General features: G+C 45.2%; 1 protein-coding gene across 1 annotated transcript in view; it reads right to left on the bottom strand.

Annotated features, from left to right (window-relative positions):
- Positions 1-3,134: 3,134 nt before the first annotated feature.
- Positions 3,135-16,520, bottom strand: part of LOC134929284 (histamine H3 receptor-like) — a 35,240-nt gene continuing 21,854 nt past the window's right edge. The window contains exon 3 of the mRNA XM_063924983.1: positions 3,135-4,326. Within this exon, the coding sequence (XP_063781053.1) occupies positions 3,577-4,326 (750 nt within the window). The 3' untranslated portion in view covers positions 3,135-3,576. The remainder of the gene's footprint in view (positions 4,327-16,520) is intronic.

The following is a 16,520-nucleotide window of genomic DNA, read 5'->3' as shown; positions in this document are numbered from 1 at the left end:
GGGCGCGTCTCCGAAACTTCAGCAACCAGTGGGTTCGCTCACAGGTGGATCTCTGGGCTATACAAATTGTATCTCAGGGATACAAGCTGGAATTCGAAGCGACTCCCCCCCCCGCCGTTACCTCAAATCAGCCTTGCCAGCTTCCCCCATGGAAAGGGAGGTAGTATTGGCGGCAATTCACAAGCTGTACCTCCAGCAAGTGATTGTCAGGGTCCCCCTTCTTCAACAGGGAAGGGGTTACTATTCCACAATGTTTGTGGTACCGAAACCGGACGGTTCGGTGAGACCCATTCTGAATTTAAAATCCTTGAACACTTATATAAAGAAATTCAAGTTCAAAATGGAATCGCTCAGAGCGGTTATTGCAAGCCTGGAAGAGGGGGATTTTATGGTGTCGCTGGACATCAAAGATGCTTACTTGCATGTCCCCATTTACCCACCTCACCAGGAGTACCTCAGGTTTGTGGTACAGGACTGTCATTACCAGTTCCAGACGTTGCCGTTTGGCCTGTCCACGGCACCGAGAATATTTACCAAGGTAATGGCCGAAATGATGATACTCCTTCGGCAGAAGGGAGTTATAATTATCCCGTACTTGGACGATCTCCTCATAAAGGCGAGGTCCAGGGAGCAGTTGTTGATCAGCGTAGCACTCTCTCAGGAAGTGTTGCAACAGCACGGCTGGATTCTGAATGTTCCAAAGTCGCAGCTGATTCCAACGACGCGTCTGCTTTTCCTGGGCATGATTCTGGACACAGAACAGAAGAAGGTGTTTCTCCCGGTGGAGAAGGCCCAGGAATTAGCATCTCTGGTCAGGGACCTCCTGAAACCAAAACAGGTATCGGTGCATCACTGCACACGAGTCCTGGGAAAGATGGTGGCTTCATACGAAGCCATTCCCTTCACAGGTTCCATGCAAGGATCTTTCAGTGGGATCTGTTGGACAAGTGGTCCGGATCGCATCTTCAGATGCATCGGCTGATCACCCTGTCCCCAAGGGCCAGGGTGTCTCTTCTGTGGTGGCTGCAGAGTGCTCACTTTCTCGAGGGCCGCAGGTTCGGCATACAGGACTGGGTCCTGGTGACCACGGATGCAAGCCTCCGAGGGTGGGGGGCAGTCACTCAGGGAAGAAACTTCCAAGGGCTGTGGTCAAGTCTGGAGACTTCTCTACACATAAATATACTGGAACTAAGGGCCATTTACAACGCCCTGAGTCAAGCAGAGCCCCTGCTTCGAAACCGGCCAGTACTGATTCAGTCAGATAACATCACGGCGGTCGCCCATGTAAACCGACAGGGCGGCACAAGAAGCAGGATGGCAATGGCGGAAGCCACAAAGATTCTTCGGTGGGCGGAGAATCACGTGCAAGCACTGTCAGCAGTGTTCATTCCGGGAGTGCACAACTGGGAAGCAGACTTCCTCAGCAGACACGACCTCCACCCGGGAGAGTGGGGACTTATCTGATCTTCCATATGGACAGGGCAGAATTGAGGCCTCGTCCCCAATTTCTCCCAAAGGTGGTATCATCGTTTCATTTGAACCAACCTATTGTGGTGCCTGCGGCTACTCAGGTCTTGGAGGACTCCAAGTTACTGGACGTAGTCAGGGCTTTGAAAATATATGTTTCCAGAACGGCTGGAGTCAGGAAGACTGACTCGCTGTTTATCCTGTATGCACCCAACAAGCTGGGTGCTCCTGCTTCAAAGCAGACTATTGCACGCTGGATCTGTAGCACGATTCAGCTTGCTCATTCTGCGGCTGGATTGCCGCATCCAAAATCAGTAAAAGCCCATTCCACAAGGAAGGTGGGCTCTTCTTGGGCGGCTGCCGAGGGGTCTCGGCTTTACAGCTTTTCCGAGCGGCTACTTGGTCGGGTTCAAACACATTTGCAAAGTTCTACAAGTTTGATACCCTGGCTGAGGAGGACCTTGTGTTTGCTCATTCGGTGCTGCAGAGTCATCTGCACTCTCCCGCCCGTTTGGGAGCATTGGTATAATCCCCATGGTCCTTACGGAGTTCCCAGCATCCACTAGGATGTCAGAGAAAATAAGAATTTACTCACCGGTAATTCTATTTCTCGTAGTCCGTAGTGGATGCTGGGCGCCCGTCCCAAGTGCGGACTTTCTGCAATACGTGTATATAGTTATTGCTTAAATAAGGGTTATTGTTATGAGCCATCCATTGAGTGAGGCTCAGTTGTTGTTCATACTGTTAACTGGGTAAGGTTATCACAAGTTGTACGGTGAGATTGGTGTGGCTGGTATGAGTCTTACCCTGGATTCAAATTTCCTTTCCTTGTAATGTCAGCTCGTCCGGGTACAGTTTCCCTAACTGAGGTCTGGAGGAGGGGCATAGAGGGAGGAGCCAGTGCACACCAGATAGTACCTAATCTTTTCTTTAGAGTGCCCAGTCTCCTGCGGAGCCCGTCTATTCCCCATGGTCCTTACGGAGTTCCCAGCATCCACTACGGACTATGAGAAATAGAATTACCGGTGAGTAAATTCATATTTTGTTCTTTGGGACATTAATAAATATTATTATTGTTAACCAAAATGAGAAAAAAATAGAGTACAGACTGATGAATTTTGCTGTAAAAATGACTGCAACCATTTTTTTCAATCAGACACATCAGGTATTGTGAGTGCACATACACGTAGTAATGAAACAATGGCAGTGATGTTCGCACTCATTTTACTGTGAAAAAATCTTGCAGCCAATTAAATATGCCCTTTAGTCTTTATACCAGTTGTTTTAAAATGTGCTCAAATTTTTTAATATTCCTGTTCTGCAGAACTCATGGACATTTTATTTAGACAATGACCCCTATGTTTTCCTTTCTAATATGTGGGAGTAATTAATTTTTTTTCGGTATATAACATTTATCTCGTAGTCTCTCAATAAAGACATGACAAAGTACAGTACATTATAGCTAATTACAGCATTTTAAATTTATTATTTTTTATGTGTGTGCATAATATATAACTTTTTTTGTCTTTTCACTGCACTCAAGGAAACATTATTTATTAACAATACACAATATAACAAAAAGGAAACATATTATTTAAAACATATTATTTATTAACAATATACAATATAACAAAAAAAATAACACAGTATAATAAAATCACTACTACGTTGTCAACAAAAATAACTGCTAGGCACTAGGGGGTTTATTTATAAAATGTAGAGTTGATTTTGATTATTTTTCGAAAATTAAAAGGATAAACATGGCTAGCAAAATCATTGACCTTTTAAATTACAGACATAAAACATGATTAGAAGTTCTGGGTTTTAAAACCCAACGCTTCATAAATACTGTAAACCCCAAGACTCAATACAGTTTCTTATCGTGAAGTCCCAGTTTAGGTTTGAAACTTGACGGTATTTTTTCAGGAATATTTGAATTAATTTTTATATCATTAGGTTACAGGTGACTTAATGCTAAATATGCATAATTTACAGAAAAGAAGATTATCTAAAGACACAGTCAAAATGTAAATGAAAAGTACAAGCAGACCTCCTAGTGTACAAAGTTGTCACTTATTTTTAATTCTAAATGAATAACACTATAAACTCTTACATGGACACATGTAAAATGATTGAGAAAGCTCTTCTAAAGCTTCTATGACACAATGGATACAATACAGGGTTGATGGCTGAATTTAAATATAACATCCAGATTGTAATGTCATACCAATAAGTAGGAATACAGTAACCCTGACAAGCAGTTCGAATACATATTAGGAAAGTATATGGAGCCCAACAAATGGTAAATATACAAATTAGAATTGCAAGAGATTTGGCTACTTTCTTGTCCCTGGAGAGATTAATGACACTTATATTGTAAGTACTGTATGCACTGTTCATCTGGGAAGAGGATGTCACCATATGATTCGAAAAACATTGTCTAAGAGATTTCTTAACTCTATTTCTAGCATGTGCCATATCCTTTTGCCCATCTAACTGTTCAGAAGACAGAACTTGGTTAGTTGCTATTATGAATGGTCTGATGTTATTTCCTCCGTACAGGTCAGAGACAGGTTGTCTTTTCTTTCTGCTGCGTTTATTGATATTCAAGTAGATGCTCAGGTTAAAGTATGAAATACTCATCAATGGAATCAAAAAATCGAAGAATGAAGTACCCAAATGAAAATACCAGCAGTCAAAAAAGGCAGGAACACAATCACTCTCTGCCATGTTTTTACTATCAAACACACTTTCCCAAAAGAGGATTGCTGGGCTATACAGTAGAAAAGACAATACCCAGACGGCAGCCATCCTGAGAAATGTCTGTCTGTGATTTCTTTGTAGAGACCGATAGAGTACCTGCACCAAAATAAAAAATAATAGACTTTACTTTGAAGAAATAACTATACAGTATATATCTACTGTATATACAGATGCCAGAATCCATACACTGCTCAGAATGCCAGCGCAGGTATCCCGATAGGATCACAATCTCGGCACCGGGATCCCAACTGCCGGGACCCTCAAAGAGTGTTTACCGGGCCGCCGGAGAGGTAAGCCACAGGTGGGGGGTTTAGGTTTTAAATGCGTGGGTAGGGTTAGGCTGCCGTGAGGGGGGGTTAGGTTTAGGCTGAGCGGAGGCAGGGTTAGGTTTAGGCACCTCCAGGGACTGTTTGGTTTGGGTTAGGCTGCAGGGGGGAGAGAGTTATGGTTAGGCTGCAGGAAGGGGAGTTAGGCTTAGACACCACCAGAGAGGGTTAGGGTTAGGCTGCAGGAGGGGGAGACTTAGGTTTAGGCTGTGGAAAGGGAGGCTTAGGGGGGCATTGGGGAAAAGTAAGTATTCTTACCTTGCCCCTGTCGGGATTCTCACTGTCAGGATGCTGCTGTCGGTATTCTGACCACCGGCATATTAAACCCAATCCATAAATATATATTTCAGCCGAGAATTCAACCTATCCTGGTACCAACAAGAATTCCTAGTCTTATAAAATAATAGGCAAACCAGAAAAAAAAGACAAACACCATCCACCTTTACACTATGAATAGCCAAACTGAAATGATCAAAGCCAACAATCCTTGGGACTCCCCATTACTGCATACTAAACACAATTTATTCCACAGGGTAGATACCTTTGCTTGGCTGTCAGTAAGGGGGAGCTCCAGCAAACATGGTTATTTTACTTCCATAATTTATATTGTGCAAGTGGATTTTTTTTTTATGGTGACCTTTTAGGTTTGTTTTCTGCTCTGTTTGGATGACCAAAATGACAGAAGATTTTATTTTATACTTAATAAAGTTATGAACAAAGGTTTTGGCTGTATATTTTATTCAACTTTATTTCAAAACTATATGTGTATTTTTCTTTATTTTACTCTTGTGTTATGATTGGTATAGGTCACAAGGCAGTTGTGGGCAAAATAAGGCTAGTCTAGTAATATTTCTTAAGTAATAGTCAAATAATTTGACAACCTATCCATTAAACTGGGGTGCCAAAGTTGGCACTTCAGTGCTTCTAATCTTGTTATTAGCAAAGGGTTCAGCAATGGTCCCAGAGATGGTACAATGGACCCTATTTAAATAGCAAAACTGCAACTCCTATCACTCGCATGCTGCCCAGCACAGTGCAAGGCCGCCCAGCATTCTAATGGCTGCCAGCAATGTGATCGCAGATCAATGGTGATCACATTGCTGATTAAGGGAAGCCCTCTGTCTTTACAGCCAGGCTGCTAAGGCAGTTGGGCCGCCACCATTTTCTGTGTTGTAGCAGCCGTGTGTGATATTATGTGGCAGCCCCAAACCCACACCCGTTTTTTCCGTCACTTCCCGCAATGCCGCTTTGCGACCCCCACAATTCCGTGTCACCGCCCCATGAACGCAAGCAGAGGCATTTGCACCAATGCGATGCGATCGCATTTGCCGGCACGTGCACGTGCAGAATGGGACCTGCGCATGTGCACTGAGCCTAAAATCAGCACAATGTGATCACATGGCTAATGCAATGCAAGCTGAATATCCTCTTATGGTGTTTTATGCTGTGGTATAGACTCCTAGCCCTGCATTAATCATATGGCATATTTCACTATAGCCGAGGGAATTTTTGTTGTTGATTATTATGTTATGATGGAAATAGTGTATCACTGTGTAAATTCAAAGTGCATGCCACTGAAAGATAAAATTATCAATAAGACACAGAGATATCCAACCTGCAATTGCTACTGTGTGTCTATATATATATATATATATATATAATTTTATATATATATATATATTATATATAAAAAGATCCACAGTATGCAGACATCATACAAAATTTCACAGTAATATATTCAAACGTTTTTGGGGTGGTAGCCCCGTCATCAGGACAAACACTACCTACAGCAAATAATAGAAATGGCTTACCCATACATATACCTCCCCACCGTGTCCCCAGCTCCTGCTCTCCGGCCTGCTTCCGGACATGCCATTGCCCGTGTCCTCACCTGCTGCACTTCCTGGTTCGCGGCCGTCATATATATATATATATATATGGGATGAGGAAGCCGCTGAGTTTATCTGAAGGTGGAGAAAGGCGTAAGGGGTATGTTCCTAACCGCCCTACCGACTGACCACCGCATGCTGTGCAAAACGGAGGCCTGATGGTAAATACTCCAGATAAGGCTACCGCAAAAAGGTGAAGCACCAGGAGCCAGGAGATGCCGCAGCTAATCCCCTACGTGTGAGTGGAAGATATTGGAGACAATTCTCCATATGTTTGTCTTCTTTTTTTCCTGGCCAGGAATAAGGATATTCTCTCCCCTTTCTGTTTGTATTGCCTTCCTAACAAAGAACTGATAAGAGTGGCTAAGAACGCCACAGAGTTGAAAATTAACTAAGGGTGTGTACACACGGTGAGATCCTTGCTATGCCCGATTTTCACTTTGCGATTTCCCCTGAATTCCCTGGAGCCCAGCACCACCGATTTTGACTAACTTTTCTTGAGATATGGACTATGTGTGCTTACGATTTTGGCTTATGTGAGATTTTGGCTTATGTGAGATATAATTGACATGTGAGATGAACTAGATAGTACACCGATCTAGCAAGGATTGGCTTGCCTGCACAGTCTATCTTTTCTTGCAATCCCGACCTGACAGGACCGCGTATCGGGATCGAATCGGGATCGCAAGTGGCATAACACCTTGTGATCTGCACTAACTTTTCTTGCGATTTTGACTATATAGTCAAAATTGAAAGAAAAAATCTCACCGTGTATACACACCATAAGACATATTGTATAAACAATACAGATTGCAATATTAACTGAGTACCCTGCAATCTGAATATTCAAGTTGATATATGAATTACCATATCAACTAGGTATATGGACTTTTTATCTTTTTAAAATATTGATTGTGATTTCTTTATTTGTATTTATGTGTGATTATGCGTTCAGCATCCCATCTGTCAGGATGCTGGCATTCATATGACCGGTGCCGTAACCCCAACATCACTCAACAGACCGGTGCTGGTTCACTAATAGCCGAAAACCCGAAGGTCAGCAATGTATCAGGGTTCAGGGTTAGGGCCCGGGGGGGGGGGAGTTAGGGTTAGGCACTAAGGGGGTTGATTGGCCCTAGCCAGTTAGCCCTGGCCGCCACCCCCCCAAGGGTTAGGGTGGGGGACGGGAGGAGGTAGAAATACTTACCCCCTCCGATGTCAGGATCTTCAGTCTCACAATACTGGGATTTAGTATGTATTCCAGTATAACATGTTCAGGTATATAGAGATGTGTTAAGAATTATCCATGATGTCCTAATACAGTATAATAAATGTTCACTTAATTACAATAAGAGACCAGTTCGACTGCATAATAAAAGTACTTTCAAAACCGGCTCCTACCCCAAAGGTGGTCCTGTGCGAGTTTTGGACAGAAAATAATGTATAGATTGGGGGTCTTAGGGTGCTCCAGGAACAGTCCAATGAATTCCGTAGCATCTGATTCAACAATAAGAGGTTTATAGGGATCCTTCTATCAGGGACGTCCGGTGAGGTAAATGGCTTAGGAGGCAATGGCTAGTACCGGAGCCAAATATACACACAATACATGAGCCAAAGGGTACATCTGGGCATTAAACACAGGTGCAGCAGTCTAAACTCCTGGAAATTTGGTGAGTTTTGATCAGAGATGTGTGGAAAAGATAAGCTCACCTGCCATAGACTTTTTGCTCCTGAGTTTTGACTATAAAAATGATTAGAATAATACAAAGAAGATATTTCTAACATATTCTTTGTATTTTTCATATAATTTATACAGTCAAAACTAGAGATGAGCGGGTTCGGTTTCTCTGAATCCGAACCCGCACGAACTTCATGTTTTTTTTCACGGGTCCGAGCGACTCGGATCTTCCCGCCTTGCTCGGTTAACCCGAGCGCGCCCGAACGTCATCATGACGCTGTCGGATTCTCGCGAGGCTCGGATTCTATCGCGAGACTCGGATTCTATATAAGGAGCCGCGCGTCGCCGCCATTTTCACACGTGCATTGAGATTGATAGGGAGAGGACGTGGCTGGCGTCCTCTCCATTTAGATTAGAAGAGAGAGAGAGAGAGAGATTGACCTGATTTACTGGAGATTAGGAGTACTGTAGAACTGTGTAGAGAGTGCAGAGTTTACTAGTGACTGACCACAGTGACCACCAGACAGTGCAGTTTTATTTAATATATCCGTTCTCTGCCTGAAAAAAACGATACACAGTGACTCAGTCACATACCATATCTGTGTGCACTGCTCAGCCCAGTGTGCTGCATCATCTATGTATATATCTGACTGTGCTCAGCTCACACATCTTATAATTGTGGGGGAGACTGGGGAGCACTGCAGTGCCAGTTATAGGTTATAGCAGGAGCCAGGAGTACATATTATTATTAAAATTAAACAGTGCACACTTTTGCTGCAGGAGTGCCACTGCCAGTGTGACTGACCAGTGACCTGACCACACTGACCACCAGTATAGTTAGTAGTATAGTATACTATATTGTGAGTTCCTGAAAAAGTTAAACACTCGTATCTGACTGTGCTCAGCTCACACATCTTATAATTGTGGGGGAGACTGGGGAGCACTGCAGTGCCAGTTATAGGTTATAGCAGGAGCCAGGAGTACATATTATTATTAAAATTAAACAGTGCACACTTTTGCTGCAGGAGTGCCACTGCCAGTGTGACTGACCAGTGACCTGACCACACTGACCACCAGTATAGTTAGTAGTATAGTATACTATATTGTGATTGCCTGAAAAAGTTAAACACTCGTCGGGTGACTTCACTACTACATCTCTTTATCAATCAGTCTATATTAGCAGCAGACACAGTACAGTATGGTAGTCCACGGCTGTAGCTACCTCTGTGTCGGCACTGGGCAGTCCGTCCATAATTGTATACCACCTACCCGTGGTTTTTTTTTCTTTCTTCTTTATACATACATACTACTACTACTACATCTCTTTATCAACCAGTCTATATTAGCAGCAGACACAGTACAGGACGGTAGTCCACGGCTGTAGCTACCTCTGTGTCGGCACTGGGCAGTCCGTCCATAATTGTATACCACCTACCCGTGGTTTTTTTTTCTTTCTTCTTTATACATACATACTACTACTACTACATCTCTTTATCAACCAGTCTATATTAGCAGCAGACACAGTACAGTACGGTAGTCCACGGCTGTAGCTACCTCTGTGTCGGCACTGGGCAGTCCGTCCATAATTGTATACCACCTACCCGTGGTTTTTTTTTCTTTCTTCTTTATACATACATACTACTACTACTACATCTCTTTATCAACCAGTCTATATTAGCAGCAGACACAGTACAGTACGGTAGTCCACGGCTGTAGCTACCTCTGTGTCGGCACTGGGCAGTCCGTCCATAATTGTATACCACCTACCCGTGGTTTTTTTTTCTTTCTTCTTTATACATACATACTACTACTACTACATCTCTTTATCAACCAGTCTATATTAGCAGCAGACACAGTACAGTACGGTAGTCCACGGCTGTAGCTACCTCTGTGTCGGCACTGGGCAGTCCGTCCATAATTGTATACCACCTACCCGTGGTTTTTTTTTCTTTCTTCTTTATACATACATACTACTACTACTACATCTCTTTATCAACCAGTCTATATTAGCAGCAGACACAGTACAGTACGGTAGTCCACGGCTGTAGCTACCTCTGTGTCGGCACTGGGCAGTCCGTCCATAATTGTATACCACCTACCCGTGGTTTTTTTTTCTTTCTTCTTTATACATACATACTACTACTACTACATCTCTTTATCAACCAGTCTATATTAGCAGCAGACACAGTACAGTACGGTAGTCCACGGCTGTAGCTACCTCTGTGTCGGCACTCAGCAGTCCATCCATAATTGTATACTAGTATCCATCCATCTCCATTGTTTACCTGAGGTGCCTTTTAGTTGTGCCTATTAAAATATGGAGAACAAAAATGTTGAGGTTCCAAAATTAGGGAAAGATCAAGATCCACTTCCACCTCGTGCTGAAGCTGCTGCCACTAGTCATGGCCGAGACGATGAAATGCCAGCAACGTCGTCTGCCAAGGCCGATGCCCAATGTCATAGTACAGAGCATGTCAAATCCAAAACACCAAATATCAGTAAAAAAAGGACTCCAAAACCTAAAATAAAATTGTCGGAGGAGAAGCGTAAACTTGCCAATATGCCATTTACCACACGGAGTGGCAAGGAACGGCTGAGGCCCTGGCCTATGTTCATGGCTAGTGGTTCAGCTTCACATGAGGATGGAGGCACTCAGCCTCTCGCTAGAAAAATGAAAAGACTCAAGCTGGCAAAAGCAGTAGCACCGCAAAGAACTGTGCGTTCTTCGAAATCCCAAATCCACAAGGAGAGTCCAATTGTGTCGGTTGCGATGCCTGACCTTCCCAACACTGGACGTGAAGAGCATGCGCCTTCCACCATTTGCACGCCCCCTGCAAGTGCTGGAAGGAGCACCCGCAGTCCAGTTCCTGATAGTCAGATTGAAGATGTCAGTGTTGAAGTACACCAGGATGAGGAGGATATGGGTGTTGCTGGCGCTGGGGAGGAAATTGACCAGGAGGATTCTGATGGTGAGGTGGTTTGTTTAAGTCAGGCACCCGGGGAGACACCTGTTGTCCGTGGGAGGAATAGGGCCGTTGACATGCCTGGTGAAAATACCAAAAAAATCAGCTCTTCGGTGTGGAAGTATTTCACCAGAAATGCGGACAACAGGTGTCAAGCCGTGTGTTCCCTTTGTCAAGCTGTAATAAGTAGGGGTAAGGACGTTAACCACCTCGGAACATCCTCCCTTATACGTCACCTGCAGCGCATTCATAATAAGTCAGTGACAAGTTCAAAAACTTGGGCCGACAGCGGAAGCAGTCCACTGACCAGTAAATCCCTTGCTCTTGTAACCAAGCTCACGCAAACCACCCCACCAACTCCCTCAGTGTCAATTTCCTCCTTCCCCAGGAATGCCAATAGTCCTGCAGGCCATGTCACTGGCAATTCTGACGAGTCCTCTCCTGCCTGGGATTCCTCCGATGCATCCTTGCGTGTAACGCCTACTGCTGCTGGCGCTGCTGTTGTTGCTGCTGGGAGTTGATGGTCATCCCAGAGGGGAAGTCGTAAGCCCACTTGTACTACTTCCAGTAAGCAATTGACTGTCCAACAGTCCTTTGCGAGGAAGATGAAATATCACAGCAGTCATCCTGTTGCAAAGCGGATAACTGAGTCCTTGACAACTATGTTGGTGTTAGACGTGCGTCCGGTATCCGCCGTTAGTTCACAGGGAACTAGACAATTTATTGAGGCAGTGTGCCCCCGTTACCAAATACCATCTAGGTTCCACTTCTGTAGGCAGGCGATACCGAGAATGTACACGGACGTCAGAAAAAGACTCACCAGTGTCCTAAAAAATGCAGTTGTACCCAATGTCCACTTAACCACGGACATGTGGACAAGTGGAGCAGGGCAGGGTCGGGACTATATGACTGTGACAGCCCACTGGGTAGATGTATGGACTCCCGCCGCAAGAACAGCAGCGGCGGCACCAGTAGCAGCATCTCGCAAACGCCAACTCTTTCCTAGGCAGGCTACGCTTTGTATCACCGCTTTCCAGAATACGCACACAGCTGAAAACCTCTTACGGCAACTGAGGAAGATCATCGCGGAATGGCTTACCCCAATTGGACTCTCCTGTGGATTTGTGGCATCGGACAACGCCAGCAATATTGTGTGTGCATTAAATATGGGCAAATTCCAGCACGTCCCATGTTTTGCACATACCTTGAATTTGGTGGTGCAGAATTTTTTAAAAAACGACAGGGGCGTGCAAGAGATGCTGTCGGTGGCCAGAAGAATTGCGGGACACTTTCGGCGTACAGGCACCACGTACAGAAGACTGGAGCACCACCAAAAACTACTGAACCTGCCCTGCCATCATCTGAAGCAAGAAGTGGTAACGAGGTGGAATTCAACCCTCTATATGCTTCAGAGGTTGGAGGAGCAGCAAAAGGCCATTCAAGCCTATACAATTGAGCACGATATAGGAGGTGGAATGCACCTGTCTCAAGTGCAGTGGAGAATGATTTCAACGTTGTGCAAGGTTCTGATGCCCTTTGAACTTGCCACACGTGAAGTCAGTTCAGACACTGCCAGCCTGAGTCAGGTCATTCCCCTCATCAGGCTTTTGCAGAAGAAGCTGGAGACATTGAAGGAGGAGCTAACACGGAGCGATTCCGCTAGGCATGTGGGACTTGTGGATGGAGCCCTTAATTCGCTTAACAAGGATTCACGGGTGGTCAATCTGTTGAAATCAGAGCACTACATTTTGGCCACCGTGCTCGATCCTAGATTTAAAACCTACCTTGGATCTCTCTTTCCGGCAGACACAAGTCTGCTGGGGTTGAAAGACCTGCTGGTGAGAAAATTGTCAAGTCAAGCGGAACGCGACCTGTCAACATCTCCTCCTTCACATTCTCCCGCAACTGGGGGTGCGAGGAAAAGGCTCAGAATTCCGAGCCCACCCGCTGGCGGTGATGCAGGGCAGTCTGGAGCGACTGCTGATGCTGACATCTGGTCCGGACTGAAGGACCTGACAACGATTACGGACATGTCGTCTACTGTCACTGCATATGATTCTCTCAACATTGAAAGAATGGTGGAGGATTATATGAGTGACCGCATCCAAGTAGGCACGTCACACAGTCCGTACTTATACTGGCAGGAAAAAGAGGCAATTTGGAGGCCCTTGCACAAACTGGCTTTATTCTACCTAAGTTGCCCTCCCACAAGTGTGTACTCCGAAAGAGTGTTTAGTGCCGCCGCTCACCTTGTCAGCAATCGGCGTACGAGGTTACATCCAGAAAATGTGGAGAAGATGATGTTCATTAAAATGAATTATAATCAATTCCTCCGCGGAGACATTGACCAGCAGCAATTGCCTCCACAAAGTACACAGGGAGCTGAGATGGTGGATTCCAGTGGGGACGAATTGATAATCTGTGAGGAGGGGGATGTACACGGTGATATATCGGAGGATGATGATGAGGTGGACATCTTGCCTCTGTAGAGCCAGTTTGTGCAAGGAGAGATTAATTGCTTCTTTTTTGGGGGGGGTCCAAACCAACCCGTCATATCAGTCACAGTCGTGTGGCAGACCCTGTCACTGAAATGATGGGTTGGTTAAAGTGTGCATGTCCTGTTTTGTTTATACAACATAAGGGTGGGTGGGAGGGCCCAAGGACAATTCCATCTTGCACCTTTTTTTTTCTTTTTTTTTTCTTTGCGTCATGTGCTGTTTGGGGAGGGTTTTTTGGAAGGGACATCCTGCGTGACACTGCAGTGCCACTCCTAAATGGGCCCGGTGTTTGTGTCGGCCACTAGGGTCGCTTATCTTACTCACACAGTCAGCTACCTCATTGCGCCTCTTTTTTTCTTTGCGTCATGTGCTGTTTGGGGAGTGTTTTTTGGAAGGGCCATCCTGCGTGACACTGCAGTGCCACTCCTAGATGGGCCCGGTGTTTGTGTCGGCCACTAGGGTCGCTTATCTTACTCACACAGCTACCTCATTGCGCCTCTTTTTTTCTTTGCGTCATGTGCTGTTTGGGGAGTGTTTTTTGGAAGGGCCATCCTGCGTGACACTGCAGTGCCACTCCTAGATGGGCCCGGTGTTTGTGTCGGCCACTAGGGTCGCTAATCTTACTCACACAGCTACCTCATTGCGCCTCTTTTTTTCTTTGCGTCATGTGCTGTTTGGGGAGGGTTTTTTGGAAGGGACATCCTGCGTGACACTGCAGTGCCACTCCTAAATGGGCCCGGTGTTTGTGTCGGCCACTAGGGTCGCTAATCTTACTCACACAGCTACCTCATTGCGCCTCTTTTTTTCTTTGCGTCATGTGCTGTTTGGGGAGGGTTTTTTGGAAGGGCCATCCTGCGTGACACTGCAGTGCCACTCCTAGATGGGCCCGGTGTTTGTGTCGGCCACTAGGGTCGCTAATCTTACTCACACAGCTACCTCATTGCGCCTCTTTTTTTCTTTGCGTCATGTGCTGTTTGGGGAGGGTTTTTTGGAAGGGACATCCTGCGTGACACTGCAGTGCCACTCCTAGATGGGCCAGGTGTTTGTGTCGGCCACTAGGGTCGCTTAGCTTAGTCATCCAGCGACCTCGGTGCAAATTTTAGGACTAAAAATAATATTGTGAGGTGTGAGGTATTCAGAATAGACTGAAAATGAGTGGAAATTATGGTTTTTGAGGTTAATAATAATATGGGATCAAAATGACCCCCAAATTCTATGATTTAAGCTGTTTTTTAGGGTTTTTTGAAAAAAACACCCGAATCCAAAACACACCCGAATCCGACAAAAAAAATTCGGTGAGGTTTTGCCAAAACGCGGTCGAACCCAAAACACGGCCGCGGAACCGAACCCAAAACCAAAACACAAAACCCGAAAAATTTCAGGCGCTCATCTCTAGTCAAAACTCTGGTTCGAACGTTAGTATGACAGGAAACAGTCTGCCTCACTTGCCTCACCCCACCGCACGTCACTGCCTTCTATAACATTTTTAACACTGAATCCATGAATGGAGGTTTGTGAATGGAATCTTCTCTTCTCCGACAGGGTCCACAGGTTATCCACGGGATAACATTGGGATATGATGAAGCGACAGCAGATTTGCACCAATCGGTCAAAGTTTTTCGGCCTCCCAGCATGCAATTGGCCCGTCCTTTTATCCCCGCCTCCTGGCTCAGACAAATCAGCTTTTTGTTTGGTGCGGCAGAATCCGGACCATGGTCAATGGGCTGCTGGTTTTTAGCAGCCATAAACTTTCTTATTTTATTTTTATAGTCTTTTTTTTTTTGAGTGATCTTTCCAAACAGCATCTTATACGTACCTTAGAAAGAGTCGCTCCAACAACTCTCCGCCGGGCTGCGACAACGTTTACCCACAAGTACAGTGCTGTGTCGGATATACTAGCAGGTTCAGCAGACGTTACCAGGCTGTGGCCGGAGCACGGGGAGAAGGTAAGGTATTGGTTCCACTTGGAGGGGGATTACGGACACAGCCACACTGCTTTTGTGGGGAGACTACCAAATAGTCGCTGACGCGGCTGTCACCTCGGGTGCACCAGCACTAGCCCTTGAGGATCATAGGCTCCAGGAGTAGTACGAGCCGCGATCCTTAGGGTTGATCTCAGCAGTGTGGAGTCAGATGCTCTCCTGGTCGCCCCTTCCCCCGGTTCATGACCAGTTTCTTCTGAGTCTCCCGCCATGAACTGTTTTCCCACGTCCATCTGAGACGCTGTGTACTAAGGGACTCAATCGCAGCATAGGCGGTTGTGTGTCTGGTGTGTCAGTGTTCACTTGGGCGTCTGTGTTCACTATAGGTTCACGGAGCGGCGGTGTACACTAATAGCGTGTGGATCCACTCAGCATTAGCAGACGTATAGATTGATCCTGGAAGTGGGGTAAGTCTCCCTGTATCCCACTCTACTAAGTATGGGTTATACAGCACTAAGGGGGACATGTACTAAGCAGTGATAGTTTGTGAGAAATCTCCCATGGCAACCAATCAGCTGCTCCGTACAATTGTATAGTATGCAAATTAGATATGTTAAGTCAATGCTGTTTGGTTGCCGTTGGCAACTTCCCCACTGGCTCACTTCTCTACTTTTATCACTGCTTAGTACATGTCCCCCTAAGTGTCTATCTACCTTTTGAGTATGAATAGAGGATAAGTGCATAAAGCATATGAGTCTGATAATATTACTGTGGTTTCTTTCGCTATGCGTCTGAATACGGATAAAACTTTTATAAAGTAATGCAGTAATATGTTTCTCCTACATACTTGAAATGTATCTGTAGTTGATTGTGTGCTCATATTGCTTATTATACTAATGTATAATGTGACTGACCTCTAGTGTGATTGCTGACTTTACTATAATTCTGTCAGTTTTTTCTATCTATTCCAGTCCTCAATGCTGGTGTATAGCAGGGTAGGGTCGGACTGTATAT

This window comes from Pseudophryne corroboree, chromosome 5 (genome assembly GCF_028390025.1).
Source record: "Pseudophryne corroboree isolate aPseCor3 chromosome 5, aPseCor3.hap2, whole genome shotgun sequence".
Lineage (NCBI taxonomy): Eukaryota > Metazoa > Chordata > Amphibia > Anura > Myobatrachidae > Pseudophryne > Pseudophryne corroboree.
Note: the sequence above shows the minus strand (reverse complement) of the source record. Positions and strands in the feature narration are given on the sequence as shown.